We start from the raw sequence: 15,585 nt of genomic DNA on the forward strand, positions 1-15,585 counted from the left end.
GGGTTTGGAGGGAAGGCTAGGTTTTTTGCCTCTCTTTGAATTTCTTCAATTTTGCTCCTGCTTTGGTCCCGCCCGAGGGTTGCGAAGGTGCTCCTCAGCACTTCTGCCCGCCGGTCCCGCAGACCTCCCGGCCCCCGGCCCCTCCAGGTTTTGGGCATTTTCTCCGTGGAGCTCCCCATTCCCCTCGCAGTAATGAGTAAATTACATCATTGCCACCAGATGAGTTTGGGACCTTCCTTGTGTGACAGGCAATTCCCCCTCCCAGCACCCCCAGTCCTTTCTCATATTGATTGGACTTGGGAAAAAACAAAATTAAGAGGAGCTCGTGATAAGAAAAGGAGAATGAGTCACAGCCACTGTTGAGATGCTCTCACCAAAATCACAAGAGAAGCATTTTTCCAAATGACTCGAGCTGTATGCTGCCAGGGGGGTGGCTGGAGCAGGGGACAGGGCTTTTGCTTTGTGGTGAGGGCCAGCTCTAAGGGTGCCACTCCTGTTATCAATAAGCTGCAAGTTTCATGTCTGTTCTTATTCCAAGGGAGAGAACAAGAGCTTGTGAGGCACTGCAGAAATGGCTCTTGTGGAGGATGTGTTCCTGCCCACCAACCTCACCTCCAGCAACCATAGCAGCTGCAACGTGCACAACCACCACTTGTCAACCAAAGTCACCTTCTCCCTTTTCTACATCATCCTGCTGGTGTTCGGTGCCTGTGGGAATGTCCTGGCCCTCTGTATCACCTTCCAGCACAGGAAGAAGAAACTCAACTCCACCGACCTCTACCTGGTCAACCTGGCCCTCTCCGATGCCCTCTTCACCCTGGCACTGCCAGGCAGGATTGCCTACTACATCCTGGAGTCTGACTGGCCTTTTGGGGACTGGTTCTGCCGGATCACAGCTTTCATTTTCTACATGAACACCTATGTGAGCATCTACTTCATGACCTGTGTGAGCGTGGACCGCTACGTTGCTGTGGTACGCACCAGGCACCCCAGCAGGATTCGGAAGATGAGCCGTGCCAGGGGCATCTGTGTCCTCATCTGGTCCTTGGTGTTCCTGCAGACGGCTCCACTGCTCCTGCGGCCCATGACGCGAAGGATGGGAGACAAGCTGACATGCATGGAGTACTTCAACTTTGAGGAGATTCCCAATCTGCCCTACCTGCTCCTGGTGGCCTGCATGCTTGGCTTCTTCCTGCCTGTGGGCATCATCTTGGTCTGCTACGTGAGGATCAACCTCAAGCTCTGCCAGACAGCCAAGGAGAACTCGCTGACAGTGAAGAACAGGCACCACCACCGGGCCTTCACCGTCATCCTGGTGGTGCTGCTGGCTGTCCTGCTCTGCTTCAGTCCCTACCACCTCAACATTGTCCAGTTCATGGTCAGGAAGATCCTCTATCAGCCATCCTGCCGTGAGCAGCAAGCCTTCAAGATGTCCCTACAAGTCACTGTGGCATTCATGAACTTCAACTGCTGCATCGACCCCATCATCTACTTCTTCGCCTTCCGGGGCTACAAGCGGAGGCTGCTCCGCATCTTCAGGAACAGCGGTTCACTGGCCACCTCCTCCACTGCCAAGACCCCCTCGGACAGCAACAGCAACAGCCAGCCGCCTGGCTCCGTCTCTGTCTAGCAGCACAGCCCCCTCCCTTTTGCCCCGGCCTGCGACTTATGGACCATCCCTGATGGCAGGAGGCAGAGTCGAGCTGCAGGACCAGCACCTTCAACAAGCTCCATCATTCCCCTGCCTGGAGCCAGGGGTTCTCATGAAGCCAACCTCGCAGGGACACAGCCCTGCCTGGCTCTGCCTGCCTGGCTCTGTGCTCAGTGCTGCTGGACCTGCCAGCCTGGAGCACAGAGCGGCACCTTTTCATCTGAACCCCGGAGGAGGCAGCTTGTGCAGCTGCTCTGGCTGGCAAACCCAGCTGGAGGTTTCTCAGCACTGCACTGCACCCCTGTCCCATGCCTGTCCACATCCCCTATGGGGCTCAGGTGTGCTGGTAACCACCATGGATGTTCCTCTGCCCCATTCCCCTGCACTGCCCCTGGAGCACTACAGCAGCATCCCTGCAGGGCTCAGGGCAGACAGCATGGAGCAGACAGACTCAGGGCATTTCAGGAGAAGGCTGGAATGTTATCTTCATGCAGAAGATGGCCTACAGCCCCTTCTCCACACTGACAAACATCAGCTCCACTCTCTCCCCACCCAGCATCCCACTCCTGCACCTGGGCTCTGCTTGGGGCAAGCAGTAAATGTGGGGCGTGTGGGAGATGCTGGAAAAGCCCTCCCCCAAGGAAGAGGGGCGAGGATGTGAATTTGTAGAGCTCCTGGATGTGCTGCTGCCTACATTCACCACTTGCGTGACTGCTTCTTCCCCAGGGTGCCCTTCCTCACAGCTGATGGCACTGCAGTCACCCTGGGACCCTCTGCTAGGAAGGGCACGGTGGGGATGGCCTGGAGCCCAGCCTAGCTCTAAGGCTGCAAACTTGCCCTGGATGCACAGGGTGGGGGGGAAACCTTCCCATTAGTCCTTAATTTGAAGGCAGTAGAGAAATAGGCACAAGAACAGAGGGTGGCCTTATGTGACCTTGATCGACTTTGAAGCTGGTGCCCTGAGGAGTCGGAGAGCCTTGCTAAGGAAGTTGTGACTATTGCCAGAGCAAGAGGAGGAGCCCTGGGACATCAGGTTCCCGTTGAGGTTTGTGCCTCTCAGACAAGGAGAAAGTTGGCAGGAGCCTCCTCAGCTCTTTTCTGAAGTCGCTAGACTATGATAAAAAACCCACGCATAGGATTTCACAGTTCCTGGCATGTCTGGCCTCTTGTTTGAAGTTGGAAGGGACAGACACACACAGAGACATGAAAAGGAAAAAAAAAAAAAAAGCTGCTTAATTTGCTGGAAAGTATACCTGAAAAAGTTTCGTGAATAGACGCTTTCGATGAATACAAATCATTCTTTAAGGTAATAACCTTTTTTATGCCTAGAAAGTTAATAACAGTCACATGCAGCCCTTTATTGTTTTAAATGCACATGAATGAGCTTTTGGACGGTGATGGTTTTATGTATGGTATGGGTCACTGTAGCATCCTGAAGGCTGACTAAGAGGGATACCTAAAATAACTCAGGTGGGAAATAGACTCTAGTAGGTCCTTTCTGGAGGCTATCTGAGCCCTCCCCAAAGCAGGTCTAACCTCAGTGCTGACCTGCAGAGAGCCTTTGTCCTGAAAAGCATATTACAATGGACAAGAAAGAGCTGGGATGCAAAAATATAAGGGTATCAGTGGTCTGCACACCCTTGAAAGAGTCTGGCTAGGCTGGTAATTGCCGTACAGTTACATTGTCCTTTTAACGTCTCTGGGATGTGATGGCTGGAAGGGAATCTCTGCATCACCTCATCCAACAGCCTACCCAAAGCAGGACTGTGGTTGGCACCATGTCAGGCTGGACATGGCTTCATCCAGACAAGGCTTGGAAACTCCAGGAAAGGAGGGTCCCCTTGCTGAGGTGACAGTTCCCACGCTGCATTGCCCTCTGGATAAAAACATTTTTCCCACTGTCTGTGAACCTCCCCATCCACAGCTGGTGGCTGTTGCCCCTAATATCACCTACTCGTGCTATGAAGATCTTGGCTCTGTTATCTTTGTAACTGAAATTCCACGGGACTGTATTGGGGGTTGGGAAGTGGTTCGTAGCTATTGGTCTCCATGTGAACACCAGAGCAGGGGTCTGCAGCAGTGGCCAACCCTTCTTCTCAAGACCAAGGCATTGAGATGTTTTGCCAGGCCGCAGCCCACAGCTGAGAAAAAGCCAATCTATGATCAAGCCTTCTCAGGAAAAGCTGGAGTATGAACATAACCTCTTTTGCTCCTCATTGGACTGTTTTTCTCAGAAGTACTTTATTAAGAAAGGTACCTCTACCTCTTGCCACCAATAGGAGACTTTGGAATAGACCTGTTGGAGCAAGTCCAGAAGAGCTGAAGAGTTGAGTGTAGTGCTGCAAAATGCAGGAGGGGTCCGGCCTTCCTCCTCTAGATGGACACCAGCCTGGGCTCCTTTAGTTTTGAAAATAGCAATCCAGGGACAGCAGGTTATTAGCTGGAGCTGAGGGAACATCCATGGGATGGAAAAGGAAGGGACTTGTGCAGAATGGGTCAAGAGGAGTCTGGGCAAAGGAGAACTCTGAAGAACTCTGTATTGCCCAGACTAGCTTGCCCACCTGTGGGTGCTCCCTGGCTGCTTGAAAATGGAGCATTTCACTAAAATTGAAGAGAAACCATACAGAGCATTTTGTCTAGAGGCACAATAACATTTTCCTACACTTCGCTGTTCACCCACTCGGTCCAAGCTCCTCACGTGATGCTTGCTGTACCCCGCTGTCCCAGCAGCTACCGCCCCCTGCCACACTTTGACCCACCAGCGGTCACTTGGAATCACAGAAACACAGAATCACAGGACCACTTAGGTTGGAAAAGCCCTCTGAGATCATCAAGCCCAGCCATCAACCCAGCGCTGCCAAGGCCATCGCTAAACCATGTCCCCAAGTGCAGCATCTGTGTGTCTTTTAAATCCCTCTCCACCGGCTCCCTTCGGCCGCTGCTCCTGCCTTTCCCCCGGCTCCCCCGGGGTGCAGACCCCCGAAGCCCCCGGCTGGGGGTACCCGTGGCGGGGGGGAGCCCGCAGGGCGCAGTGCCCGCCCCGACGGTGCCTTCGGGCGAGAGGGACAGCGCCGCTTCCCGCCGAAAGAGGGAGCCGGAACCTTTACTCGGTGTTAAAAAAGACGCCCACGAATCTAAGAAGACGATGACATCCGCGGCTGGTGCTTCCCCCACGCGTCTGCTGCTGCCACGTAGGAATGTGGCGCCTTTCGTAAGCCGGGTGGTTGTGGCGTGTGTGGGAAGCACACGACAGCACAGTGGGATCGAAGGCATTCCGTGCAGAGAGTCATAACTGTACAGTACGCAGGTAATTCTTGCTTTTGTGCAGCCCATTGCTGCTGTACTGTCTTCTAAGAAGAGAAAACTGCACTTTTATCTAAGGGCAGAGAGTACCCTTTGTGGACACACAACCATAGGTAATACATGCACAGATATAGGATATAGTATACTGGCTGCATCAAAAGCAGCATGACCAGCAGGTCAAGGGAGATGATTTTGTCCCTATATTCAACTTTGGTGAGATCCCACCTAGAATACTGCATCTGGGGTCCCCAGCACAGGAACAACATAGACCTGTTGGAGAAAGTCCAGAAGAGGGCCACCAAGATAATTCAGGTTCTGGAGCACCTCTCCTTTGAAGACAGGATGAGAGACTTGGGGTTGTTCAGCCTGGAGAAGGATCCAGGGAAGCCTTAGAGCACTGAAAAGCTAAAGCTTTAGTACCTAAAGCTGGAGAGGGATTTTTGCCAAGGTCCTGTTTTGACAAGAGCCTGTAGCGACAGGATAAGGGGGAATGGCTTTAAACTGAAAGAAGGCAGATTTAGATGAGGTATTAGGACAAAGTTCTTTACTTTGAGGGTGGTGAGACACTGGAACAGGTGGTCCAGAGAAGCTGTGGATGACCCATCCCTGGAAGTGTTCAAGGGCTGGGTTGGTTGCTGCTGCTTTGAGCAACCTGGTCTAGTGGAAGGTGTCCCTGCCCATGGCAGGAGGGCTGGACAGAGCTCAAACAGAACAGCTTTTTTTCCCTTAGCCATGGTTCCCAACTTCCACACCTCTTCAGTCTGCGCTTTAAATTGTCCTGAACTGAAACTATAGCATGTCATACATAGTATTTGTAAGCCATCTTTGTAAGCCATTAAAATACTGTAATGTAAAAATGCACATATCCACTAAAAATAAAAGCTTCTCACGGCCAAGTAACAAGCCCTGGTGTGATTGATCAGGCCAAGCAATGTGGGCAACTCTTTTCTCCTCAGAAGTGCATGTGTGCCTCTCCCCCCCACAAGCAAACGACCAGAAGCAGTAAGGGGCAAGCACAAGCTCTCAATCCACTTCCCTTACACTGGTGGTGGGCTCTCATGGAACAGGGAGTTATAAATCACCTTCCGTGGGAAAAGCAGCAGGACCTGGGAGGAGCTGTGTTCTTTCTGGAGGAGGTGTCTCCACAGCTGGGAGGGGATGCCAGGAGAAGTCAGGCTGGCAGGACTAACAGTGCTTTGAAAGCCAGAAGCATCTGCACTCTCACATACGAGTGGCTCCAGGGCTTGCGGCACTGCCCAGTTGATGGGATTACACTGCTTTCTCACTTGCCACACCTACCACCTCCTGCAAAACTGACCAAATAAAATGTGAGGATTCCCCTATCAGACACCCCTGAAAAAAAAAAGACTGGATTTTCAGTACAAGATTAGCCACAACCTTGCATATTTTAATTTTCCACATGAAATCCTGTGAATTCTTTTAAAACTTAACTAAGTGCAATGTGACACTCTGTCCCCTTTCTCTGAGCAGCTCTTGTCCTTCTGTCCTCAGTTCTACTTTGCTCCTCTTTCCTAAACTCTCTGGATTTGCTCAGTTCCACCTGCCTCATCTCTCTCAAGTCCTTTCCTTTGCAATCTTATGTGATACTTACGGTCCTTACCTGTCCCCAGCCAAAAGGCCAGATCCCGCTTTCAGGTCAGCCATGATCCTGGAATTTTTCACCCATTTTTAAAGCATGTATAGTCCTGCTTTCTCCATTGCAACCATTCAGGTTTAGAAACAGCCCCCTACAAACATGTGTGAGTCAAACTAACTTCTCCTTCCTCTTAAAACTCTCCTCTGGAAAACAAATGATGACAGCTGAACTACCAATGTGCTGAGCTTCTCAACAGTCACACCCATTTGTCTGGTCATATCATTCCTCTGCTCCCACCACTGGCGTCTCACCAAACACTGCTGGAAGCACACACCCTCTTTCAGAGTGGACTTTCTGGGGCCAAAGAATCCCTTTATATATGGAAACAGGAGGAATGTAATTCTACTAAAAATTAAACCAGTATTTTTTAAGTAAACAGGCACACATTTTATACATATATAAATAAATATGCATGCACATGTGCATATATATAAACACATACAGTGTTTGTGTGTTCATGTGACTCTCCTAGTAAAATAGTACTTATGCTCATTTATATAAAATACTGATTACTGTGGCCACCCAGTTAAAGAAAGCGAATCTCATGTAGGTTTTTCTTGTGGAAAAACACACAAGAAATTAATTGCACTTTTGTATCAAATCCCTCTATTAGTTCAAATGAATGCTGTGCATTTATTGATCCTCAAACAGATGCAGTTCCCCCCACAGCATGGGAGTTGTAGTTCAGAGTGTTTCCAAAGCTGGGTGCCTTTGCAACTCCAAATACACACATCTGAGAGAGGGGGGTCTTTGAATACAGACTTTTAATTTTCTTTAACAAACTCTTAGCTCCACTTAAATTCAGCGAACCAATACATACATATTCTCACTCACTCTCTGTATATATGCACATGCATACACACATATATGCATATATATAATCATATATATACATATACATACAAACAGGAGAGCCAGAAACGTTGTCCTTTCCCCAGCACCTTGCAGTAAGTTTTTCTGGCTCGTTCTTCTGTTCCAGACAAGAAGAACAAGACCTTTTCTCCACCACATGTTCCAAAAGGCACTGGTAAGTGCTAGACAGCACAGGCCGGTGCATGACCCAGCTGCGACAGTCCCTGGGCTCGCTCAGTAACAGGCAGCCTTTAACACTTGCTTCAGGGAGGAAAATGGTTTTGGTAGGTCTTGAGACCAATCAATCTCCATCTTGGCAAAAAATTAAGGCTTGAGAACCTGAGCCTGGTGGCTTGTCAGGTAGATCTCCAAAAATATCAACCCCACTGTGGGTGTATTTCAGTGTTCCATAACCGTCTAGGAAAGTCCCCAAAAAGTTACTCCATTGCTGTCTCACAAGATGACATTCCCAGTCTAGTAGGGAAATTTTAACAGCAGCAGCTGCTTTTACTTCAAAGTATCAAATCTTGGCTTCACTAGAACTACAGTGAATTTTCTCGTGATTTAAAATCCAAGATGTAGAAAAGTATTCTGCCTTCTTCATGATGCCCAAAAAATATGGCTTGTGTCACACACAGATTAGAAACTGTGTGATGAGACATTCAAAACTGTATCAGACAAATCCTGCGTAGGCTGTGAAGAACATGCTCCTCAAATTCCCAGAAACAGGTAATGAAAATTTCACAATTAAGTGGAAACTGAGTTGTTTTCCAGCTCTAACGTGTGAATCTTTCTTCTATGGTTCTTGCATGAAACACAGACTGTTTTCAGCAGCATCTGAGACCCCTTCTTTTACCACTTCCTTTTCTTTTTTTTTTTTTTTTTTTTTTTTTTTTTTTTTTTTTTTTTTTTTAAATTTGGAAATCACAACCCTGGAAGCATTTTGAGCACAAACTTTTCTCACAGTTGTCAAGGGGAGTTTTCAACTGACATCACCAACTGACCTGCATTTTACCCCTTATGTTTGACCATGTTTAGCAGAATGCCCAGGGAAATGGGATTTCCCACACAACCGTGACATTTGAATATCCCCTGTACAGGCAACAGTAAGAAAGGATTTACACTTGGAGAATATCCACTTACATCCCCCTTATGCCACGCAACATGTTGTAAAATTCCAAGGGATAAATACTCTTTGTGCTTGTCCCTAGAGCAGGGTAATGTCTGAAAAGGGCACATGTTTTTTTACCCTGGGATAGGTGGACTTTTATTTCCTACAGACAAAATTTGATTTCTGAAGTAATTCACTGGTCTTTATTGCTACTTTTGGATAAAATATTTGTGAAGGAAGAATCAACATGTTTCAAAGTTAAAACTTTGAAACAAGTTAAAACTTGTTTCAAAACATTTAACTAGTCTGCATATACAAATTATGGTAGGACTTCTTTTTCTTACACGTATCCTTTGCTTTCCAAGACAGCAGGTTTCCAGAGTTCCCTGGGTACAGAAGTGTGGCCTACACACACACACACACACACACACACACAACCTCAGCTTCACACAAGCAAAACCTTTCAATTAAAAAGCAGACCCTCCCTAAATAATATGATCATAGAAACAAGCCAAACCCTGAAGGAGATTGATCAAAGCCCAAGAAAACACACTGTCATTCAAAAAACCCCTTACCTCACCCACTGGAAAATACCAAAGAAATACATACAGAACACTGAATTAAAGACTTTATCATGTGCTGAAAGCTGCACATATTTGATGCAATTTCTGGATAAGGACTTGTATGCCCCAAGGACTTTTTTCAGTTTTATCAGTCAATTAAAAAAGGAAAAGAGAAGTATCTCTCTCTCCCCCTAAATCTTATCCTATGATTTCCTGGTACATTTTCCAGGCCAAGTGAGACTGCAAAGATCTGTACTGTGGTACACAGTGTTCATCTGGATTTCCAAAACATCCCCTATGCACCTGTTATTGCCTCTGTTACACTTCTTATGACCTATACCTTATTCTAAATGTATGTATGTATTAAATATACCCATGTGTATATAAATAGACACATATGCACACACTGTACACACACAAGTACATACAGAAACACACATGAAATGCATAACATACATGTGTAGATTGATTTTAAGGAGTTGCACTTTGGAATCCTGTATTCCTTCAGGTTGGTTGTATAGAGATGCTCCCCTCTCTCCACCCCACCTCCTGCAACTCCTAAGGTGCTGATACTGAGCACTTCCGAGAGTCAAGCCAAGCAAGCTGATTCAGGAATCAATCTAAACTTCAAACCCAGAATGGCACAAGCTTGGTACATCCGTCCTGTTGCCTCCTGCGCCAGCCTGAATCACTGTAAGTTAATGTTCCAGCCTGTGGTCAACACTAAGTTGCTTCAGACAGTGAGGATTCAACAAATGCAGGACCATCCTCATCTCTGACACTAGAAAACTAGAACTATATATAGAAAAGTTAGACTTTATCATTTCCTTATAAGACAGCATGTAGCCAGCTTAAAAGAAACAAAAGCAGCACACAGGACACCGCATACATCCATTGTTACAGAAGTCCTCTCAGAATCAGCCATGGAAGTCACTCACGTCATTCCAGTTCTGCTCTTATTGCATCATTCGATTCACCTTTATTGCTTCCAGTGAGTATCTCCATGACCCGTATTTGAACAGCAATTCACTCACTTTGCAAAAACTCCAATTTACAGTGGTCACTTGCCGTAGCTTGCCATACACACAGGAATCTTCTCTCACCCTATCTGTCTATTATGTGCTGAATGACAACTTTTATTCAAAAAGAAATTTGAGAAATAAAATATTACAGGCATTAATAAAACTTTGCAAAGAATGACATAATAGTCCCATAACCCTCTATTGAGTTGAAAATAAAATGATCTTCAAACCTCTTATTACTGTAATAAAAAATCAAGTACTGTAAAATAACACGTAATCTAGACAAATTAGACTTTAAATGAAGAAAATGCAATTTTTCTTGACAGGTAAATCTAGTTGCTGTTGTTGTTGGAGGTTTTTTTTCCTAGTCATTAAGTCTGATAATGTGTCTAACAAGGATTTACAAGAAAAAACCCACCTATTTTATTTAAAAATAAATTTAGGTGATATCCAGTAACAAGTAGAAACTAAAGTTACTTTGAAAAGGATAACCAGACTAGAAACCACCAAGTGATCCGAAGGCTTGGGAACAGTTCACATCATTTCTTAACATCACTCTGAGTCACCAGTCACGTGGAGCCGTTCCTCTCTTCTGGCGCTCTTGCAGGGCTGACCTTGGTGCGTCCGCCCAGCAGGTGGCTTTGATCGTCTCCCAGGCATGTACAAACCCAGCGGGTGAAGTTCCTTCACACAGAAAACCATCAGTGCTGCAGTAGAAAATTAGTGGCTACATTTAAGTCATTATTTGAAGCCCTCAGAGCTTCTAGAGCATCTCCTCTGGAAAATCCCATTTCCATAAGTCGTGCGACCTGGAAAAGAAGTAAAGTAACACCACTTTAAAGCTAGAGTTTTATTCACACTGTGTGCACATTAGTCAGTAATGTCAGAAATCACTTTCCCACTGATCAAAGACCTATCTGGGACAGTGTGCTTCAAAAGGCTGCCACAGAAACGATCGCTTTTCGCCACTTAATTCAAAGCCGATTGCAGAAAATGCCGCACCTGTGTTTTCCTGGCTGGTCCAGTTTTGAAAGAAGAGTAAAATCCAAAGTGTGGTACTGCACATGACAACTACAGTCTGACCTGGGGGCTTGCTGCTCTCGACAAGATCAGGATCTCAAGAAACCAGCACTGACCAAAACATGGAATTATAGGGCAGATGAGAAAACCTATCCAGACATCTTCAGCTCTTTTCCTTGAAAAGACCTACTTCTCCAGAGGGCATTAAAAAAACTCAAAACTATTCGTTCCAGGTGTTGGGGTTTTTTTAATAAACCTTAAAGCTAGTCCTAAAATACAGGTAGTACAATACTTAAATTGGTTTAGTAAAATTCTTGGAGGGCTTCTACATATACTCAAAAAAGCACTTTTTTTGCAAAAATCTTTGGCAAAGCAAAAATCAGTGACATCTGATGGAAGAATTACATGGAAAAGGGCACATTAAGACAGTGATTTTGTTAAATTAATAATCTCTTAACCAACCCTCTTTATAATATCACGTGCTTGACACCTAACCTATGTGCTCTGTGTTAACATATACAAAGCACCACGTGTAGAAAGGCAATGTATGCATAACCAAATTTAATTTATGGTTAAATACCAATTTAAAGTGCATTTAAAATCTACAAATCTTGGTATGACTGAAAGTCATAATATAACTCCTTCACTTTTATAATTAATCTTAATTAAAAAGGTGTGAGAGGGCAGGGAATGTAAAATCAGCTGTGGCCACTGGCAGCATAAAGCATTCCTCATCCTGCTTCAAAAGGCGTTATGACCAGACACCACAGCTCCTGAACCACCTGGAAGTCCTGGGCTACAGGAGCTGTCAGAGAGATCCTGCTGCCCCTCCTCTGCCTGTAGTGAGCCTGCAGCAGCAGAGTGAAGTTGAGCAGGAACACAGCAGAGGCTGTACACATCTTGAGAAGAATCTTCCCAGGGTGCAAGACCAATGTGCAGCACTAGCACTGAAAGTACTTTTAAAGGAAACTTGCCACCAAAAGCAGCTTTTCTTTCCTCTAAGACACCTCCAGAACTTTCACTATTTTTAGTCATCTCTGCTTTGTTGACTTACTGAGAAGTATACTGCTGCCAAGTTTGCCTGGAGGCACAGGCCCTCCTTTTCTTAATATAAATACACCATCACAACTGTTCTGACAACCTTGGTTGTCAGAACACCAGCCTTACAAATCAGTGCCATTTTCTCACCTTCTTGTAGGGAGAGAAATGAATTGTTACTTTTGACACTTCTGCAACAATAGTTTAAGTCCAAGCTCTATTTTGTAACCTGTAACTCTTATTTTTCATCTAAGAGTGTGTTTTTTATGAGAAAAAGGGCAGGCAATGGAATAAAAGCTAACCACAGAAACACATTTCAAAAGTAAGTTTTTTACTGCAGTTGCTGTGAATTCTAACTTTAAGAAATGGTGGATGGAATTGTAATGTTTCTGTTTACAGAAATACTCATCAAGCATCATGGGGAATAGTAACAACAACAACCTCTTTTCATCTGAGCATATTTTAACCACAGAAACTGAATCCAGCTCCAGGGAAAAGAGATGTATAACTGTCAACAGTAACTCAAGGTGCTAAAACTCCACAAGAAATGCAGATTTTTGTACCCAAAGCATTGTAAATGCTCACAAACTTTAATGTGAAGAAGAGATGAAACCCTTGCATTTCTGCCATATTAAGACAACTTGTGCTGTTATTAGTACAGTCCTGAAAAATCAAAGGTGCTTTAATGACTTTTTCTTTGTAGGGTAACCAGAGAGCCTTGCAAATGACAGCAATCAGGTGAACCCTACATCCTCAATGCATCAGAAAATGTAAGTGTATATTGTTTTCATAAACCTGGGCCTAAAGGGCTTGGATAAGAATCCAGCATAAGTCAGACCAGTAACTATTTCATTCGTTTCAGCCCAAAAATAAAAGTCCCGATAAGCAGAATTTCTCAATAAAACAAATAAGTAAGCCAACCTAGCAAGGAAATCTTTTGATCCATCCCATACTGGCACTGAGTAGGCTTTCAGAACAGCCAAAACTAAGTTTCTGGCTTTTGTCTCAGAGGGTGCTTTTTGGTGGGGGGTTTTGATTTTGTTTTTCGTTTGTTAGTTGGGGTTTTGATGGTTTTTGGGCAGTTTTTTGTTGGGTTCGGTTTTTTTCTTTCCTTTTAGATGTAGCCCAGCAGATTTGCAGTAAAAGCGCAGTTAAAAGTTTTGAACATTTTGAACATAATATAACATCGAGTCAAAGCTAGAAATTAGATCATAGAAAAGACTTCTGTTTGGGACAAGCTCAGTTTAAATTAAAATGACAGTGGTGCTACCAAGTGTTGACTTATCTCTTTATAAAAAAGAAAAAAGGGAAAGAAACCTACTCTTGTTCAAGGGTAGCAGAGACCTTAAACTACAAAATGGCCAATACAGAACTGCAGGTAGGCTACAACCTGGAGAATTTGACTGTATGCAACAAATCCTGCATGCAGGAATAAGACTAATCTTAAATTCTTAAATTTCTGAGTAAATAATCGTTACTTCTGAGAATAAAACTATCAACAAAAGTCTAGAAGTCTAAATCTATACTTGATAGAAAGGACACGAATTTCTCTGTGGAATCAGTATAAGGAATCAGTCGACCACATTATTGAGGGAAACATCCAAGTTTTAGCCTGAGTGTGTTTTGCAGTCCACCGCTGGCATAACATTTTTATTTCAAAAAAACCAAAATTACTGAATTGGAAACTTAAGCTGAGGACTTCAGCAAAGATGATGTCTACATGACAAATAATGAAATCTATTTATCATTCTTCTTTCTTTGAAAATTTATTTTTATCAGATTTGAGTAGTTTCCACTACTGAAACCATCACATCTTTAATATAAATTACAAGCAGTAACACATAAAAGCAGAAAATCCCCAGTAGCTCTGTCACTCTGGTTTGGATGGTACTGACAATACGCTGTCTCTGTATTGTGACCATTACCTTGTATTTTAATCTGTGCTGCTATAGAAACTGCTAGAGAAACTGTATAAACAGATGATAAAAAATTAGTAAAGTTAATTCCCAACCGTTTTTAATGCCATTTTAAAATACAAAGTGTTTACCTGCTCTTCAGAAACCTCAGTAGGTGGAGGTATGCCTTGTTCAGACGGGCGATGATCTTGATAATTCGCATTATGTCTGTGACGTAAAGGAGGAAACAGTCTATTCCAGTTAATCATTCCACCCTGAAAGCAGACACTGCTGTCAGTCTTTGCAAAACGAACTACAAACGTTTTAAACAAAAAGATCATCCATACCACATAATATGAAAGCAGATTTTTAAGTAAAGCACTTTATTTTAAACAACAAAAACTGCTGTAGTCTCTTATGAAGCAAAAATTGGACTGGTTACTGCTTTATTAGTTAATTGAAGTAATCATGGCAAACTAAGGAAAAGTGCCAACAGAAGGAGGAAAGGACGTTTCACATCCATTGGGATAGATCTGGTTTCATACAGTGCTAGGTTTTTGAGGCTGAAAGACAGCTGTCTTTACTAACAGGTGTTTGCCTGGCAAGAGGTGCAACAGCAGGTCTTGCAAATACTTTGCAAGATTGATGCTGGAGTTAACCAGGGAAAAAGAGTGCAAGAAATAAGTGAGGGGAAAAAGGAAAAGGGGCTTCTCAGTGCATCAGCAAAATCACATCAGGAAACTTAAAACAAACCCAACCTTCAGGACACCTGTGACTTCCATGCAAGTGACTACTCCTGTAACACCAGTGTGACTTACAGACCCACCACATTTACCTAACTTCTGTGTATTAAATATTGTTGCAAACTCTGGCCATGTTCCAGTGCCAAAACATCTTGTTAACTACATAGTAATAATGCAAATACACAGCAGTAACATAGGTACTGTGCAAATCACAGAACCGAAACTTTCTCTTAACAACCAAGCTTCAACTCCTGTAATAGTAAGACATTTGGAACATAAAGAGGAAATACTAAAGTACAAGATTTATACTTGTCCAGAAATCATGAATTCTCATTTCATCAGCTTAAAAAAACATTTTTGAAGGGATTTTGTATCATACAAAGCCCACAGATCCTGTGAGCAGGTAAGAGCAAACCCAATCTCTCTTTTCCATAGTTTGTTGAAACTTCTTTTGCAGTTTATGTTGTCCTTTTCCTCCACCCCTGCTCCCCTCGTTACTATGGAGAAGATCCCCCTTCCTTTTCTGTATATATAGGACATGGCCTTCCTTCCTCTAGTTGCTCTATTTTAGTTCTGTAACATTGTTTCTCAGAAGGCCTTCCTCTTACAAGAGTTTTTTCTTTTCTTCTCTCAGAGTGCTCTTCCTGCCTTTATGTACCCTTAAAGCATTAAATCCCCTCTGCTCAATCAGATCAGCAACAGCTAAATATGCTCCTAGACCACAAAAAAA

General features: G+C 44.3%; 2 protein-coding genes across 3 annotated transcripts in view; one reads left to right on the plus strand and one right to left on the minus strand.

The window, feature by feature from the left end:
* The first annotated feature begins 445 nt into the window (after positions 1–445).
* Positions 446–4,258, plus strand: LOC103614476 (G-protein coupled receptor 183). Its single transcript, XM_017732602.1, has one exon. It carries the CDS (start codon positions 572–574, stop codon positions 1,628–1,630), a length of 1,059 nt encoding a protein of 352 aa, XP_017588091.1. The 5' UTR covers positions 446–571; the 3' UTR covers positions 1,631–4,258.
* A 5,759-nt stretch (positions 4,259–10,017) lies between these two features.
* Positions 10,018–15,585, minus strand: part of UBAC2 (UBA domain containing 2) — a 101,347-nt gene continuing 95,779 nt past the window's right edge. For both annotated transcript variants that reach the window (XM_008632414.2, XM_017732604.1), the window contains exons 8-9: positions 14,265–14,387; positions 10,018–10,968 (exon numbers count right to left, since the gene is read on the minus strand). In XM_008632414.2, the coding sequence (XP_008630636.1) occupies positions 10,861–10,968; positions 14,265–14,387 (231 nt within the window). In that variant the 3' untranslated portion in view covers positions 10,018–10,860. The remainder of the gene's footprint in view (positions 10,969–14,264; positions 14,388–15,585) is intronic.

The sequence above is a fragment of the Corvus brachyrhynchos genome, unplaced genomic scaffold (genome assembly GCF_000691975.1).
Source record: "Corvus brachyrhynchos isolate BGI_N302 unplaced genomic scaffold, ASM69197v1 scaffold12, whole genome shotgun sequence".
Classification (NCBI taxonomy): Eukaryota; Metazoa; Chordata; class Aves; order Passeriformes; family Corvidae; genus Corvus; species Corvus brachyrhynchos.

What these genes read in the sequence shown, in the direction of transcription:
- LOC103614476 (XM_017732602.1), top strand. Translation starts at nt 572, where the DNA reads ATGGCTCTTGTGGAGGATGTGTTCCTGCCCACCAACCTCACCTCCAGC.